The sequence below is a fragment of the Rhamphochromis longiceps genome, linkage group LG20 (genome assembly GCF_057381845.1).
Source record: "Rhamphochromis longiceps isolate RC_006_pf linkage group LG20, R_longiceps_female_GT1.1, whole genome shotgun sequence".
NCBI lineage: Eukaryota > Metazoa > Chordata > Actinopteri > Cichliformes > Cichlidae > Rhamphochromis > Rhamphochromis longiceps.
Window position 1 is genome coordinate 7458959 of NC_140576.1, and position 18625 is coordinate 7477583.

An 18625-nucleotide genomic window follows, 5' to 3' on the forward strand; every position below is an offset into this window, starting at 1 on the left:
TTTAGGTTCTTTAAGGTAGTCCAGTCCTTTTGTAGTTATGTTACCCTTGTATCAAGCCTCCCTTGCCCTTCGTGTGTTTATGTCTGTGTGTCTTGTATTGTCAAGTTCATGCTGTCGCGTCTGTCACCTCCCCCTGTACTACGTCTCCCCGGTTCATGTCCCATGTTTCCTGTTTTACTTTGAAGGCCTGCATTCACTGTCAGTGTATTCAGTTTCACTCCTCCTGTCCTGTCGTTAAGTTCATGTATATCAGCTGCGTTCCCATGTGTGGCCACTTCCCCTGATCATCCCTCATGTGTATTTAGTCTCTGTGTTTCTTACAGTCTGTGTCGCGTCGTCTGTGTTCCCACCCTCCATGTTTCCATGCCCGGTCTGTTGTATTCATAGCCTTACCTTGGTTCATTCCCAGTTTAGGTTTCTGTTTAGTTATTGCTTTTGAGCTGCCCTTATTCTTGTTTGTTTCTCTTGCGTTACCAGCCACAATAAAAGGCTCGCTTTTGTTTAAAGTTTACTCCCGTGTCACTCGTGTCCGCACCTGAGTCCTCCACGCACTCTCCACACGGTCTGTCACAGCGGACCGTGACAGTACGACGCGACCATGTCGGACTCAGCGGACATTTCAGAGGAGGTAGGGGAGGAGCTGAACCGGCTCTGCTGCATTATGGATCGCATCATCGGATGCGCGGATCCAAGTGTGGTTTCCACGGGATTGGCGGCCGTGGACGCCGTTTTGTTGCGGGAGCCACGGTTGCGACAGCTCCCCCACCTCGTCGAGGCGTTTGACTCCCTGGGCCCCCTTAAGGAGGAGCTTCGTGCCCGTGCGCTGGCCCAGAGGGTCCTGAATGCCGCCTCAGCACCCACACCTCCGTCCCGTGGACGGGTGTCATCGCCGCTGCCTCATGAGCCAGAGGCTGTGAGAGGTGGAACGCTGAGGTCCACTTCCACTCAGCCATCGCCTCACCGTGGATCGGCTTCCTCGTTTCCGCCACAGTCAAGCTGCACTGACCAGCACACGGAGGCGATGGAGGCCATAGATTTTGGTGACGATGAGCGTCAGCAGGTGTTGCGGGCTTATCGGGAGGAGGAGCTCCGTTGGAAGCCTTGGCTCATTCCCGAGGAGGAGCTCCCACCTATCGCCCTGCTTCAGACCGGCCGCTCACCGTCACCCCCTCGCGAGGACTTCACGTCTCCGGCCGCTTGTCTGGCGAGGATGTGGGCAGAGGAGGAAGACTCGATCCCAACAGTTAACGCTGCCGCGCTCGCGGCCGCTCCGAGGAGGAAGCGGCGTCGGCGTCGCTCTACACGGCACTCAGAGGTTAGTGATAACGTTCTGTTGCCACTGAAACGCCCTGGATGTAGTGAGGGCGAGGGCCTTGGAAAGACAATTAAGGTCTCGGAGATGGAGACACAATTTACCTGTACTGTTAACTCTGTCACCCCCCCATGCACCTCATCACGGTCTGTTTTCTCGGGGGCCAGTGAAGAAGCTGCCTTTTCCATGCCTCTGACTGCTAATGTTGAAGGTGTTAATCCTGTGCCCACGTTGTGTTTTGACAACAAAGCTAAACTTTCTGGTGTTGGGCACGCTATTCTTGGGGAAGACACACTGCCATCACCGAACTGTGAAACCGACACTGCCAAACCGACCATAGACTCTTCAGTCCTGAGAATTAAACCAAGTGATGTACTGTTAAACCCTGGTATTACGTATGAGCAGGATGAGGGGGACATTAGCGAAAAAGGATGTACTAATGATTCTGCACACCCAGAACCTCCATCTTCCACTGAGAGGGCTTCTTTTAAGACTGCTAGGGCATTTGGGGCCTTATTTAAGACCGTGTCTCAGCCCCTGCTGTCTGTTAACCGCAAATCAAGTGAGAAAGCTTCTGATCTGACCAGTAGTAAGACTGTATTGCCCTTGGCTAGCACCCCCATTTCCGAGTCAGTTTACTTTGTTCCCGAGTCAAATAACAAATGTTCTGTTTATATAACTAGACCAGCGAAAGAAGAAATGTCCAGTGTTGATCATGAAAATGTCTGTTATGATCCTGTGCTGATCGGTCCCCATGTTCCTCACTCTGCTGATGGTTTGACCAGAGTGAGTGCTTTGGAGCCCGACATCAGCGACTGCTTTTCTACACCAGTCCATCGGGCCGGGACGAAACCTGGCAGACCCATGTCTGCCAGGTTTCCCTATGTCTGTGAATGACATTGCAATTTCCGTTAATACAACACTGAAGGACTGTTTAAGTTATGCTCCTGCATTATCCAATGACAAGGCTGAATTTCATGTTTCAAAGGCTGTCGGGGGGGAGCGCCATGCTAGCCATTACAACCCAGCTAGCCCTTTAACTGCACCCCTGGGCCAGGACCTTTTGACAGCAGTTAATGAACTGGCCGATCTAAAGACAATTCAGCCGGATGGCTCAGAGCCAGTCCACTATGTTTTCTGTGCAAAGCCAGGTCCATGTGCATTCCACTCACTAGCCTTCTACAGCCGATTAGTGTGTGTGGCTGAACCCCCCCTTAACTCAGTCTCGCCTACGGGGGGCTTAGACTCCAATAAGCGTAGTTATTTCCTATGTGACTGCCAAATTATTATGTTAAAATCATCTGCACATAGTCCTGGTTGTTTTATGTGGGTTCATGAATCATGTCTTGGCCTTAAGAATCATGCTTCCTGGGACAGTATAACTATCACTTGTGTCACTGAGCCAACTTATTTCAGGTCTGAAATGTTGTTTGAATCATGCTCCAAGACAGAAGATGTGTTTAGCTCCCCAAGAAGGGCAACTAAGGGCAATTTGGACTATGTTAAGGGCTTAGAGACTTTAAGGTCTTTGTCTGTTGTTGCTCCTCTGCTTGCACCTGACAAAGTCAATATCTGGAACTTTGTGCTCACTCCCAGGGTGGCTGTGGCGTTGCCTGACCTCTCACCTGCGTCTGATCTCCAGGTAGAGGCAGGGGTCACCCAGCCAGCACCTGAGCTAGTTCTCACCACTGGGGTCAGGGCAGCCGTAGGTCAGCCATATCCTGCACCTGCATCTGCACCTCAGGTGGGAATGGCTGCCGTCCGGTTTGTTCCTACACCCAGGTTGGTTCCCAAGGTTATGCCAGTCAGTACACAGCTGAGCTCCGCACCCAGCCTAGGCACTCGGGTGGGAGCGGTTGACGCTCTGCAGGCGCCTGCACCAACTGATGCTTCCATTATAGGCCCCAGGGTCTCATCACCGCTGCAATGGCCTCGTCCGCTGGAGGGCCCGAGGAGCCCGTTCAGCCTCATGCTTCGTCAGCTGGAGGGCCCGAGGAGCCCGTTCAGCCTCATGCTTCGTCAGCTGGAGGGCCCGAGGAGCCCGTCCGGCCTCAAGCCACGTCAGCTGGAGGGCCCGAGGAGCCCGTCCGGCCTCGAGCCACGTCAGCTGGAGGGCCCGAGGAGCCCGTCCGGCCTCGAGCCACGTCTGCTGGGGGGCCCGAGCCGCCCATCCAGCCACCTTCTGCTTCTGCTACGCCTGGTCCTGCCTCTGCTACGCCTGGTCTAGCCTCTGCCTCAGCTCCTGCTTCGCCGTCGCCTGGTCCGGCTCCGTCGCCTGTGGCTGCCACGCCACCGCCTGGTCCTGCCTCGACTGGTCCTGTGCCCACCGGGCCTCGGCCAGTACGCCTGACACTGGAGGGCCACCGCTGCCTTCCGCGCGGCCGGCCCCCTGAGCTGTTCCGCCGTCCCCTTCGCCGCCGCCGTTGCCTTCCGCACGGCTGGCCTCCTGACCGGCTCTGTCACCTGTGGCGCCCGCCTGGTCGGCCCCCCGACCGTTTGTCCCTTGAACTCTTGTGCCCGCGGGCTCCGGGTCGGGCTCCCGAACTGCACCGCCACTGCCTCTCACATGGACGGCCTCCTGATGGGAGATGGCGTGGCCTGTTGGGTTGCCAACCCCCGGGTCGGCCGCCTGAACTCATAAACTGTGGGCTGGTATGTTGCCGCCCTCCGGGCCGACCCCCTGAATTATGTCTGGACTATTGTCACGTGCTCCAGTGTTTTCTGTTGGCTGTTTTTTGTTTTGTTTTTTGTTTTTTCTTGTTCTGGTCCCTCCGTCCTGGTCCCCCGCCGCCCGCCCGGGCTCGGTGGTCCGTTTCTTTTGGTTTGGGGCTGTCTGGAGCCAGCCCTTGGTGGGGGGGTGGTGTCATGGTCCTGGGTCGTGCGACCCAGTGTTTTGTGTTTAGTCTATTTTGATGTTTATTGATTGTTTAGGTTCTTTAAGGTAGTCCAGTCCTTTTGTAGTTATGTTACCCTTGTATCAAGCCTCCCTTGCCCTTCGTGTGTTTATGTCTGTGTGTCTTGTATTGTCAAGTTCATGCTGTCGCGTCTGTCACCTCCCCCTGTACTACGTCTCCCCGGTTCATGTCCCATGTTTCCTGTTTTACTTTGAAGGCCTGCATTCACTGTCAGTGTATTCAGTTTCACTCCTCCTGTCCTGTCGTTAAGTTCATGTATATCAGCTGCGTTCCCATGTGTGGCCACTTCCCCTGATCATCCCTCATGTGTATTTAGTCTCTGTGTTTCTTACAGTCTGTGTCGCGTCGTCTGTGTTCCCACCCTCCATGTTTCCATGCCCGGTCTGTTGTATTCATAGCCTTACCTTGGTTCATTCCCAGTTTAGGTTTCTGTTTAGTTATTGCTTTTGAGCTGCCCTTATTCTTGTTTGTTTCTCTTGCGTTACCAGCCACAATAAAAGGCTCGCTTTTGTTTAAAGTTTACTCCCGTGTCACTCGTGTCCGCACCTGAGTCCTCCACGCACTCTCCACACGGTCTGTCACAGCGGACCGTGACACCTGCTTTACGAGGGCTTTCTTTTAAAAATGGATGTAAAGAGTGAAAAAGCTGACCTGTATCCCTGGACACCTTTCTGGTCTGAAGTTGTTCTCTTTGTCCACCAGCATAACCAAACTGCTCACTGCTTGAGGGCGCTGCTCCTGCAAGGATTTAACACTCCACTGAGCTAATCATGACAAATAAATCAAGAGATGTATACTGAAAACTAATGTCATCTCTTGCTCTCTTGCAAACAAGCAGGGTGCTGATGCATTTTAGGACTTGATCTTTCACCCAGTATTTATGATCTGCAAACAGGAGCACTCAGCCAGAGATTAACACATAAAACATCAATTACCTGTGATCAGCTGTAGCAAGCTGTAATAAGGAAAGTTTGTTTGCTTCATACCTGAAGAGTCATCAAAGCTTTATAGAGGTGCGGCTGAGGATTAGTTTTCCTCGCATCGAACACTAGTGTCATCCCACTGTCTCTGATTTCTGTCCTATAAAAACAAACATTCCAACTAGCACACAGTATTTCCACAAATAAAACAGAGACAACCACATAAATGAGAAAACTCCTGCTTTCCAGCAGGTCTGTGAATGCAGAGAGGGTCTATTTTAAGTGTTTGGTTGAATGATTTATTCATTTCTTACCTGGTAATAGAGTGGAAGTAGAGCAGCATCTGGAAGATCTCCTGGCTTGTTACAGCTGTTCGCCATCCCGGGTGGTCACCATACAGTTCAACTACTGCCCTGCCCGTCCTGTCTCTGCCGCCTGGAGGGGTAAGAGAAAGGAGAGATGAGGATAAAAATAAAAATAAAATATGTTGCATACGCAGGAGGGTTTTCACAAACGAGCTGATATATTTTCAAAAGTTTAAAAGTGAGAAAAACTTTGCAAAATAATACTGCAGCTGACAAAATAGTGAGGACCAAAGTCTAGAATAATAATAATCAAAAAAGAGAGAAGCAAACAGATGGTTCAATGTTTTCTAGGTACAATGCATAGTAGTGAAGGCTTCTATTAGGAGTAATAGGTTATGCAGCAGTGTTCATATTTAAGATTTCATCATTGCATAATGACCTCTAACTACAGGTCAGTAGAGTCGCCTGCTTCACATTTACATGAGTCCAACAACACATTGCAGCAACCAAAGACAAACAAACTAGACCCGAGCAAGGTCATTCACATTTTCCTGTAGAATTCACTTGGTTGAATTCTGAAACCACACTGTTAGATGCCTCCAAGTTAAACACAACACTTTATAAGTGAATTTCACAGCAAATGTTGCAAAGCAAATGTTTTCTATGAGCGCAAAAACAATAAAATATTTATTTTCATAAATAAATAAAATCACAGATACAGACTCTCACACTGAAATAATGTCATATATTAGATAGCAGATGAGATTTTTATATTGATGCTTTTACACTGCAGCTCTGAACCTTTCTAGACTTTATCCAACAGAGGTGCAGTCAGGTCATTAAGCAGTCTGATGTGTAACTGCACCCAACAGTCTAGTAAAGCCACAGCTAGCTACTGGACTTCTGGTGTGCCGCATACTGCATGCTGTACTCAGAGAGCATACTTGCATAAGGCCAGTGGAGTATTTTTTACAGTGGTATTTGTGAGAAAGAGCAACAATGTTCCAAGATGATTCTTCAATCAGTGCACATGGATATTAATGGATAGCTTTTTATTTTATTTATTGTATATCAAATTGATTACCTGTAAGTGATGCTACTCCCAGATAGAGGGGGTGGGCTCGGGGGTCTGGAGATCCTAGAGGTAAGTGGTCAGGTCTAGGACGAACAGAGGGAGGCCGGGAGGTCTTCTGTGTCCCTGCCACTAGAGGTGTATCTGTCTGTGATGGTTTCTGTGTTTGCTGGCTGTTTCTACTAGTTATGGAAGCGCTGCCAGGCTGATCACCATCTGAACAAAGTTTGAAAACAAAATAAAATGAACCTAACAACACCAAAATGACCGCAAAGACAACTACAGAGAAGAATGACTTAAGTATGTACCTAGAACAGCCATGTTCCTCCTGTTGATCTTTGGTGAAACTAATCTGAAGGCGGTGCTGTTTTTACATTTAACCACATGCAGCTGGGGAATCTCTGCACAGGAGTTGCTATTTTCTTTCCTCCTGACATTTTTACCATCGACGATAACCAGTTCACACTTCTCTGAGGTGTCCACAACAGCAGTGGAGAGGGATGAACACCTTTTATTCGATGTGCATACTTGTGTGTTTTGTGATGCTGTGAAAGGGCTCCCCGCAGAACTTGTTCTGTTTGGCAGCTGCTCGCAGGGTTTGAGGGTCACGTGCTTCCCAGAAATTTCATTCGAACTAAATAGTAATCCGTGGTGTTTGGTGGAGACACGTGACTGTCCATTTGAGCTCGACTGAGCTTTAGCGTTAGTCATCTGTGTTTCTACTGTTGAATTTGTTCCATTCACATTGTGTGTACTGCCATAGGCAGAGTTTACATCCAGTGGTTCCCTAAATGGCACTGTGGTCCTATCATATGTCTGCTCTGGTAGCTCACCAAAGTGACAAGCATTTATTCCCCTGTAATCCATACAGGGGGTGATGTTTATATCTCCTGGTTTCCAATACGGAGCTGTGTCATATTCTCCCGACTCCTTACAAACAGCTTGAGGACGGTGGTTTTGCATCCCAGAGTCACCATACATTCTTTGAAAATTAAAACACAGATCCCTTGTTTCATTCTCAAGTGGCCCCTGTCTGTTTTTACACAGTGAGAAATCACCATCCTCCTCCACCACAGCTAATGCAGCTCCTTTCTCTTTCTCCTTTCCAAATGTGACGGGATTTTGCAGCGCAGCCTGGTAGGAGTCCCTGTATCGACACCTCAGCTCCTGAGCCCTGGAAACCTTTCCGCCCTGTTTTCTTCTCATGCATGGAGTACAGGGTTTCTCTGAGAAATGCACAGTCCGGATACACTCAGAGGGATCAGTGAAGTCAGAGTGAGGGTGGTGAGGCTGGGAAGGACTGAAAGTGGATGGAGGTCCTTTTTCTGCAGACTCGTTGGGTCTAAGATGACTTTGCGTTTGAGGTTTTGCAGGTAGCTGCACTGGTGCTTGCCACTGTGTGGGAGGTGGCATCCGTGTTGCCGTCTGCCCTTGTGTTTGCCTGTGTGAATCCTGTGGCTGGATTTGTGCAGGTCTCTGCAGATATCTCTGCATTTGTCCCTGAATTTGTGCATGTGGTTGGATTTGTGCCTCTGATTTTTGTTTTTCTTCTTTAATTGACTGAGCTCTACCGAAAAGCATAGTGGCTTGAAGGATATCAATATATTCCCCTTCTGCACCAACAATGGGTGCTGGCTCACCTCTACTGGTATCTTGAAGGTTTCTATCTTTACCTTTATCTTGCGCTGTGATTTCAGCACCCTTATCTTGACCTTTGCATACAATTAGATCAGTATTCGTAGGGGTCCACGTATCTGAAACAGTGCTTGGTCTTGTGCTTGTACCTTTCCCAGTAAAGCGGCTATCCCACGTGTTAGGGGACACCCAACCTAAAGGCTTAGGCTCTGATTCAGTCTCTGTAACTCTGATCAGCCTTGACGAAGAAGCAGCACTAACATCAACCAAGCAAAGCGACACAGCAATACCGTGCTTTGCTGGACATATTCTGGTCTCCACGGAGAAGGGAGAGGGATGTGAAGAAGATGTTAAAACTGAATTTTGAATGGTTAGAGGAAGCAGTTTGAGTGCAGATTCCTTTGAAGGAATAAGTGGTAAAGATTGATTAGATGAAGAATTAGGAAGAGGTGAAAGGAGAGGAAGCGGAGATGGCAAAGCAGGATATGAGCGAGGAGCAGAGGCCATACTACTCCTAGCACTGTGTGGCCTGTCGGCAAATTCAGGCACGGCCACCCGTTCCCATGGTAACCTCACCACGCCCTGCTCTGTGGCAAGCAGGCATCGGCTGAGAGGCGTTCCCTGGCGGCCGTTGTTGAGCTCATCTAACCAGTCGAGGCTGAATATGCAAGGATAGGAAGTTTCAGGAATTGGGGTTTCCTCTACTAATTCCTCCAATAAGTCCTCGTCTTCCAGGAGGCTGCAAACCACGATGCGAGCTGATTGGTCACAGAATGGTGCCACCTGGAGATAAAAATCACCCGGCTGAAGTAGCACTGGGTCGATGGGAGCAAGATGGACGACAACTTGGTCACATAAGCACAGAGGCCAGCCCTCATAGACGAAAAGAACACCAGAGTATGGAGCCTAAAGGGGACAGGACATGGGCACCAGAAAGAAGTGTACTCAGTATTCTGCTCTATATTAACAAAAGTGCTGAATGTACATAAAAGTCTCTTTAGCTTAGCATCCCACTGGGGTTTACAAACAATGACTTACACATGCAGCCTGCTGCACGGTGTCTAAGATGTGCTTGGCTGGGACCAGAAAGTCCAGCAAGCACCGAAGGGCGTCTCCCTGATAATGATTGTCGATGACTTGGAAGAGCTGGCTGAGAAGCGTGGGGGCGGTGGCCTCAAAGGGCGGGAACAGCACAGACAGAAGGTTTTGGATGGATCCCTCGAGAGAATCAAAGTTCTGGAAACATAAGAGAGAGCAGAAAGCTACAGATGTTACTTAGCAACAAGTTTTTGAAACTTCATACCACTGATTTCCCGAATTACATCATGATGTCAGTGACAAAAAAAATAATCAAACACCTCCATCATTTTTACATATATTCATTCAGCTGCTTAGAAGTTGAACCTTAGTGCAGGCAATCAATATTTCATTCTCAATTTAAAAATAAAATTTTAAACTTTTTTGATTTTTATCATCTGAAATCATATTTAGACTAAATCTGTGCTAGCCAGTATTTCTAACCTTTGAGATGCTGGGATTCTTGCTTGATAACTGATTAATAAAATATTCTGACAGTCAACTGATCAATTTATCAGGTATCGAAACTGTGACTTCACGTTAACCGCATAAAATATTTACTTAGTGCAGTGCAAAGTAATACTAAACAGCAGTAAAGCAGGAGTCAGCTGCTTCCATCTGCCTGTTGTCCACAGTAAATTACAGAGGCCTTGTCCTCATGCTCACAGAACAGCTTCACAAACACACAAACACCTCAGGCTCATCAATGAATATCGAGGCAGCCGGCCTGACAACAAACATCCAAGCAAACATAGTGTGTGATGCCTGGTCCCGAGGTTCACAGGCCTCCTGGTTTATAGTTTCACATTCCCTTTGACCTGAACTCATGGCCCACTACCCACTTTTAGGCCCTTCTTTATTTAGACCAGCAAAGGCCACAGCACCAGACCTCTGGGGTTCACATACAGTATATACACGTACATGGGGGCTATATGGCTTAGAAGAAAAGTGATGTGTGAATCTCCATGCAGAAGTTGGATCTTATTACAGCTGGATATAGTGAGCATAGTTGTTTTGCCAGAAAGAAAAAAGCACATTTTCATACATGCCAAACCAGAATGTAAAAGTCACTGTCCACTGCATATTTTCATTAAGATTATTTACCACTCAGCTCAAAGATTCAAAGCTGGAGTGACAGACATGGATAAGCAGAGATGGAGACATAGACGTGTTTTGGTGTGATGAATTAGCGCCTCTGACACTGATACTTGCTCGCTGTCTCGTGTTCAAACCAATTCAGTTCAGTTGTATTTTTATATAGTGCCAAATCACAACAACAGTGGCCTCAAGGCCCTTTAAGTTGTAAAGTAAAGACCCTACAATAATACAGAAAATCCCCCCAAAATTAGATGACCTACCATGAGGAAGCACTTAACAGTGGGAAGGAAAATCTCCCTTTTAACAGGAAGAAACCTCCACCAGAATGAGGCTCGGGGATTGGCCACCATGTAAATGAGAACAGGCAAGAGATATCATGTGTTCTGTATCTTTTTCTTGCCACTTCTATGAAGGGCTGTGCGGCACTTTTGGTCTTCATTAAGCAGTTTAACGCATTCATATTTGCATTTTCTCAAAAGTGACTTTTTCAGTTCTATGCATAACGTGCCTAAAGGTTTCATCTTATTTTATTTTTTTGCTGCTGCCTGTTCTCATTTACCATGTGGCCATCTACCCTCTTCATCTCATCCCCTTACATTATCATCCAAGGAACGCTGGAATCTCCACCAGTCCATAGCGCCTACAGCTTCAGAAACAACACTGTGACTCAGAGCTGTTTAGTCAGCTTTGACACATCCTGCTGGGATACAACACAACAATGGCTACTGGGGTAAAAAGAAAGAAAAGGATAAGGGGGTGTTTAAAAAAAGTGGTGGTGGGTGCTAAATGAGAGAAGATATGGATGGGTACAGACTGAAGCGCTTTATGAAGTGTAAGCAAATTCAGCTCATAGCACATACATTTTAAATGAAGGGTTTTCCTGTCTTAATCACCAAGAAAAGCACACCAGCTTCATCAACTCTTAAATGATGCCAGTGAAAGGGTATGCTGGTGTGGAGGTCTATATACAAGCCTCTGATTCAAGCTGTGCCTGCACTGCTGGTGATGGGTAAGCTGTGAGAAGCAGGACAAATCACCATTTACTGCATGTGCACCAACAAAGATGCCTATTTAAGCAATTTTTAAAATGCGTGTTTTTTAACTTATGTGTTTACTGGTTAGCCTGCCACCAGTATGCGGCGTATTAGCGGACTGCGCAGGCATGTCTCTCTGGCTAGGCAGATTCACATGGCTCTATATACACACCCGGATCTTTCTCACTCAGCCACTGAAATAAATAACGAGGCTCACATTACTGTGGATAAGATGTCCCAGTGCTGGAGCTGAGGACAGTTTGAATATTTATGTCCAGTATCATTATGAAGCAGAAATAGTCCTTGAACATTCCTGATGTCAAGGAGGTTCCTGTCTGGACAAAAAGAAGATACTTAACACTAAAGAATGAAAAGAGTGCACAGTGACATCCCTGTAGTCCATGTGCTTCTTGGGGAATTTTTCCTTTTTCATCAGTAGTCTCTGGTGGCAAGGGACAAGAAATGAAGAACAAGGGAATACAATGCACCAAAGGTCTAGGGTTGGATTTGAACCAAGGACAATGCGATTACATGCTGTCCCTCTTTGATCCCTAAACTAGGACACCAGCATGATCCCAACTGTGCCATTGTATGAAAATCCAGTTTAAAAAAAAGAGTGTCCAGATTGGATCATTAATATCCATTATTCCTGCTGACTGACATAAACAAACTATTTCTTGGAATGAATGAAAACATGCAGATATTTATTCTTAGGTTCAGCGCAATGACTTTAAGGAATACAGAAATTGAAAATCAACAAGAAAATGTTGTATTTGTGAACACTGACATCCTTGGAAAATTTATTTGAATCTTTTCTTGTTATTAACACAGTCAACCATTAACACTATTATCATTATCCACTCAAATATAATTTTTTTTGTGATACATTATAAGCAAAGAGCCTGAGAACTATGTGAATCCCAACAAGTCCGGCGTCTCTGATAGCAAAACCTCAAAGTCTCTGCAGACACTGACACGACCTCTAAATAAGCATTAAAAGAATCAATTTCCTGTGTTTATGTCTGCGGTTATTCATCGAAGCTGATATACACAGATTCTCTTCTGGATTGCACGAACTATTTAAAATGGTTTTAGTGCTGCCAGTTATAAGAAGTGCTGTGGGAGAAATGTGGATTCCTGTCTATTCCCAACAAGAAGGAGATCTTTCATTCCAATTCATTATTAGAGCTCCTGGAGATGCTGTGAAACTGTGTTTTTTAAAGAGGCGTCACCACTACAACAGATAACTAAACATATAATTTTCCAGCTGCCTAAGCAGCGGTCAGAACGAGTCATGTGTGGCTCCATTCATGGCTAAGTGTAAGTGTATCATATTTGATACATGAGTTTTTGAGACTTCTATATCATCACAGGGGATTTTTCCCCCCCTGATACAGTGGGCCACATTCATGTAATATGCCAAGAAAACATTTCTGTCACACCTTAAACTGTGTTTGAAAGTGAAAATTAAATCAAAATTTGGCAGCTCAGTTAATTATGCCTACAGGGAAAAATTAATTACTGCACAACTTCATTATTATTATTATGCTTTAATATGCAATGTTTACCTTCTGTTGCATCTTCTGCAGTACAAAGCATTGATATGCACTGAGTCCACTCTGTGGAGAAAACATTTGGGCTAGCTGAAAGTGTCCTCCTGTTATGCCTCAGCAGAGGACAAAGCTGAGAAAGCAGGAAAGCTCAGTAATGGGATCTTTAACCAGCTGGAACAATCTTAAGTGATACTAGATGCTGAATCAGTGAGAAACTGAGGTCAGTAAATTCTTATTGACACCACAGTCATATTCTCCTGTACATAGTCTGTGACTTGCTGTGGAGAATTGACAACATTTAAGCGTGTACTTGACCGACGGAAAAGGGGGGACTCTCCACTCCAGGTTAGGGACGAGTTATTGGCCCAAGTTGAGGAGTTTAAGTATTTCGGAGTCTTGTTCATGGTTGAGGAGAGAGGAGAGTGGGAGATCGACAGATGGATTGATGCCGAAATTAAATGAAAGAACAAGATTGCAGATACAAGCCCTGGAAATTAGCTTTCTGAGGGGTGGCTGGCCTCTCCCCTAGAGATAGGGTGAGGAGGTCGGCCATCCGGGAGAGACTCAGAGGCCACTACTCCAAATCGAAAGGAGTCAGTTGAGATGGTTCGGGTATCTGACGAGGATGCCTCCTGGGATCCTCTTGGGTGAGGTTTTCCAGGCATGTCCCACTGGTAGGAGGCCCCGGGGCAGACCCAGAGATTTTATCTCTTGGTTGGCCTGGGAACGCCTTGGTGTTACCCCAGACAAAACTGGAGGAGGTGGCCGGGGAGAGGGAGGTCTGGGCTTCTCTGCTTAGGCTGCTGCCCACGCAACGCAGCCCCGGATAAGCAGAAGAAGATGGATGGGTGTATTTAACAATAAACATTTACCAATGGTTCACAAAGAAAAGCTTTTCACCTCACCATTCGTAATTTTAGAAATTTCCAACTCTCCAGGCAGCTGAATCCTGTCTATCTGGTTGTCAGCTGACCGTCCATCAGGAGGGGAATTTTCTTGGATTTCTTTCTCATTGTATGTAGTTGTGTGCTTTCTGTGTGTTTCTTTACAGCAGGAAGGGCTCCCTTGCTCACGTCACGCTATGATAAAATTGTCTTCAGTCTGCAGCTCTGTTGACCCATTCACTGAAAATAACAAACCAGTGAATGATGACAAAAACACTCAGGCTGACCAACAGATGCTTTTAAAGAAAGGCAACCTGACATATTTAGTCATTTTAAGGACAATTCAATTGTGCTGTAAATAGATTAGCGCTGACGCAGAAGCTGTGCCGTGACACACCACCAGAACAATCGATGGCACACAGCAGAGGCTCAAACCAGCCATGGGACAAAATGTGAGGTCATGAATGTAAGTGTCCTTGTGAAAGCAGTTCCCTTTAAATAGAACTATTTTCTTTCTTTGTTTTTTAAATTATGATAAATTAACTTTTATCTTTCAGCAATGACCTGCAACTGAAAATCTTGCAAATCTGTGAAACTGAAATTGACTGTTGACAACGTCTCCATTTGAAATTACCGATGCACGTAAATCTGCCAAAAGTCTGAAGAGCATGTCTTTGCTTTTTAAATAATTGGATGCTCACGTTTAGACTGTAGCTGCTCTGGACTGCTGTTGTCTCGTACAAAACAGGAAGTTATTCCTGCTGCACAAAAGCATCTCTTGGTCTTTTTTAGAACATTTGTTTGCATTAATAATTTATTATCTGATGCTATTTACAGCTTGGGAATCTGAAGCAGAAAAAGAGTTTACTCAGAGAAAATGTACCAAATTCCATCCTTTGTCAGAGCAGCCTGACTTTTAGGAGTAAATGGACGTACCTAAAAGGTAAACTGTTGAACCTTTTAGTGTAAAAGCTGCACCTTGACACTAAAAGGTACAAGGAAAAGAAAAGCTAACTTTTTTATTATATATATATATATATATATATATATATATATATATACACACACACACACACACAGGTTCTTTTACCTAGTGTGACATATCGTTCCTCTCTACCTCAACACACAGTGACACCTGAGCTGAAGCACAATGAGATTAATGAGAAAAACACAGCCTTAAAGGAATCACAATACACGACCACTACGGCATCGAGATGGCCAGACATCATATTTACTAGCCCTCACCGGGATCAGCAAATCGGACCTTGTGGAGGGCAAACACCAATCATGACAGCCTTGATAAGCAGGATGGCATGAAGGTGGCTGTAAAAGTAGCAGTCAGGAGGCAGCGAGACCTGTGTTTAAGTCATTAAAAACACGTCAGGGGTTTATGAATGAGCTGAGACTTTAAGCATGTCCTTAAACTCATCGCAAGTGAGTTGACGTGTCTGTGCTGTGTGCACATGAGGTGTGTTATTATATCAAAGTGTGGCTTAGCATTCACTGACACACTCGTCTCATCTGTAATTAGCTCACAGCTGCGCTTAATGTAACTCACACCAGCAGATTTCATAACAAACATCCAGAAATGACCACACAGAGAAAGAACCACCTGTCCTCAGACATCCTGGTGAACTTCTATCGCTGCACCATCGAGAGCATCCTGACCAACTGTATAACAGTCTGGTACGGGAACTGCTCTGCCTCGGACCGGAAGGCATTGCAGAGGGTTGTGAAAACTGCCCAGCGCATCGCTGGAGCACCACTTCCTGCCATAAAGGACATCTACAGGAAGCGGTGTCTGAAAAGGGCTGGGAAAATCATCAAAGACCCCAGTCACCCATCACATGGACTCTTCACCCTCCTGCCCTCTGGGAGGCGCTACAGGAGCCTCCGGACTAAGACCACCAGGTACCGGAACAGCTTCTTCCCCAAAGCTGTCAGACTCCTGAACTCTGCCTCCTGACATCTGACCCACGTTAACACATGGACTGGACATACACACACCCACAACCACCTACACACACACACACACACACACACACACACACACACACACACACACACACACACACACACACACACACACACACACACAATGGACAACTGTACCCTCAAACACACAATAATAACATGGACTGAACCACCACTCACAACCACTAGCACTTTATATAGCCTCTTAACTGCACTACTGTATAGTTCTGTGTAAATAATCATACGATAATTTTTAATTCTACAAGTGTTTACAACTTGCATAGTTCCCATTTCTGTATAGCTGTATAGCTCATATTTCTGTATAGTTCTTTACTTCATATTCTGTATAGTTTTTCATATTTATATCCTGTTCATAGCCTGTACATAGCTTGTACTCACTACAGCCTGTACATACTTATAGTTATAGCATATTCATCACATACTTCATACCATGTACATATTACATACCATAATAGACCCATTTCTGTAATATACTTACATATCTATATTATTGCTAATATATATTGTAATATATCTATATCACTAAAGCACTTCTGGATGGATGCAAACTGCATTTTGTTGCCCTGTACCTGTGACATATGCAATGACAATAAAGTTGAATTCTATTCTATTCTATTCTGTTCTATTCTAAAACAGGTGAAAACATGGATGAACCACACTGAACATTAAAACACACAATGCCAAATTAAACCCAAAGATTTCTTTCACATATGCAGAACAAACATCTGAAGACTTAATGGGACTTAATGTGTGTGTGTGTGTGTGTGTGTGTGTGTGTGTGTGTGTGTGTGTGTGTGTGTGTGTGTGTGTGTGTGTGTGTGTGTGTGTGTGCAGCTCTGCCGATGTTCAGACAAATTTGGGGCAACATGCTCAGAGTTTCTGTCAGTTAGTGGTCTTTTAGTATCATCAGTAATGTTTTTGTGTTTATAGCCAAAGCAACACATACAAGTGGGCTACCCAGGTAAAGGTGTGGTGCTGATTTGTAGTTTTGCAAACAGAGTTGTTGAACTGACTGTTACGTATTTTCCATTGAGTCACCAGGACAGGACAAGACATCTTTCAGCTGAGAGAAAAAAGATGCTCTGTGTAACCTGGTCAACACAGGAACAAATACCCAAACATTGAGGTCACTCCTTAAACAGGAATAGTCGGGTTAATGGACTCTGGCTTCAACGACATGGCAAAAATGCAGGAAAGAGGGCGGGAAAATCACAGTAGTACACACACACATATATGCAGAGGCCTGCCAAATAAAACCTACAGGAGAGCTGGGCGGGCATTTTAAAATTTAGCTCTCTGCATAACATCCGTGCTGTTGGTCTGTGCCAAACTAAATCCACTTTAGAAACTGGACACACCCTCTCTCCAGCCCAGGTAGAGACGTGACAACGCTCATTCATTTACTTCTGCTTACAAGACATGCAAGCTGAGACTCTTACATTATCCCATCGCACCTCTGAGGTTCAAAAGATCTGCTGTCTGCTCTCTCGGTGCTCGCATGACTCACATCTCACATACCAGTGAGTGGAAGGAGGCAGATACAGTGGCTGGTTTGTGAAATCTGCCTTAATGCTCAGTAACCTGAGACCTTCACCTTGAGTCGAAACACGGAGGCAGAGCGGCAGCCAGTGCATGCTATGGGAGCTATGCTATACGTTAGACACACTCAGAGCACATGCATGTTACAGCATAAAGGGCTACTTGTCAGGACATAATAAATATGTAACTTGGCGATACTACTTAAAAACGAGACATTGCTCTACCTATCTACATGTCTATCAATATGTGAGGAGAGAAAACCGTATGTGTTTCATTTCAACTCTGTTAAAAAGGAAAATATACTAGAGCTGCTACCAGCAGTCATTTAGCTGATTAAATCTTTTGATAACCAATTTATAATCCAAAGATTTACAAGTGAAAAATTGAGAAACACAGCAAATCTTCACATATTAGACCCTGGAAACAACTCATCTTCATCAGCGCTTAGGTAGAGTGCATAAAACATTTAAGATTAATTCTTCACATGTTCACTCTGGATGAGAAACAGCACACACAGCAGACTCTCACATTACCATCTTCCTTTCTGGGTTCTGCCTTTTCTGGTTGTCACAACATCGGCAATTTCTGAGATAATCCAAAAGGAACGGGAATCGTCTACAAAGCTGCTGCTCCCGCACGCTGTCTGCTGAACCAAAATAAAATCCATTCTGCACAGACACTCGTTCACAGCTGAGTGGTTCAGGACAACCTCAAGCAAGCTGGATGAGCATTGGTCAAGTATTCAGCTGGTCCACACGCAGCCTGTGATTTGTCCTGTTATCGCTCCCTCTCTCTCTCTCTCAGCGCAAACTGTGTTTTCTGCATCTGTTTTTCCGTCTCTGTGTTTGTTCTCTGCCTCTTGCGGCACCTCAAGTGCTGGCCGTTATGTTCCAGGTTAGTCTGCGTGAGGAAACATGGCCAAACACGAGAAGCGGTGAGAGAGCAAGAGCGAGTTGCTGTTTCCTACTTTTCCTCTGTGGTATTTGTGACACACACTCACTAACACACACAGACAGAAAGAGAGAGTGAGCAAGAGAGGACTCAATATCACAGTCATAATTGGCTTATAATACCAAAGAGGAACTTGATCCTTGATGCCACCCAGCCACTGTCAGTCGAAACCAAAAGACACGGGACATGTGTGCATGTGTGTGTCTGTGTGCGAAATACACTTCTGTAAGTACTCACTGGGAGACTAAAAGCTGATAGTACTTTTATTACTGATATTACTTTTATTTTAAGAAGAGCAAAATCACCTAATAACTCTTGGAAACTTTACACTTGAT

At 45.6% G+C, this 18625-nt stretch overlaps 2 protein-coding genes across 4 annotated transcripts in view; one reads left to right on the top strand and one right to left on the bottom strand.

The window, feature by feature from the left end:
- Positions 1-18625, bottom strand: part of LOC146644839 (pleckstrin homology domain-containing family G member 4B-like) — a 41460-nt gene that overhangs the window by 12245 nt on the left and 10590 nt on the right. For 2 of the 3 annotated variants that reach the window (XR_014909025.1, XM_085393600.1), the window contains exons 2-7: positions 9198-9421; positions 6833-9065; positions 6537-6740; positions 5462-5582; positions 5214-5307; positions 4879-4965 (exon numbers count right to left, since the gene is read on the bottom strand). Coding sequence is in view for 2 of the 3 variants with exons in the window: in XM_085393600.1 (XP_085249726.1) it covers positions 4879-4965; positions 5214-5307; positions 5462-5582; positions 6537-6740; positions 6833-9065; positions 9198-9421 (2963 nt within the window). In the remaining variant the exon portion in view is untranslated. Of the gene's footprint in view, positions 1-4878; positions 4966-5213; positions 5308-5461; positions 5583-6536; positions 6741-6832; positions 9066-9197; positions 9422-17872; positions 18265-18625 lie in introns of those variants that run through there. The other variant, XM_085393601.1, reaches the window with a different exon arrangement.
- LOC146644840 (uncharacterized) lies at positions 98-2209 on the top strand. The gene has a single exon (XM_085394176.1). It carries the CDS (start codon positions 599-601, stop codon positions 2207-2209), a length of 1611 nt encoding a protein of 536 aa, XP_085250302.1. The 5' UTR covers positions 98-598.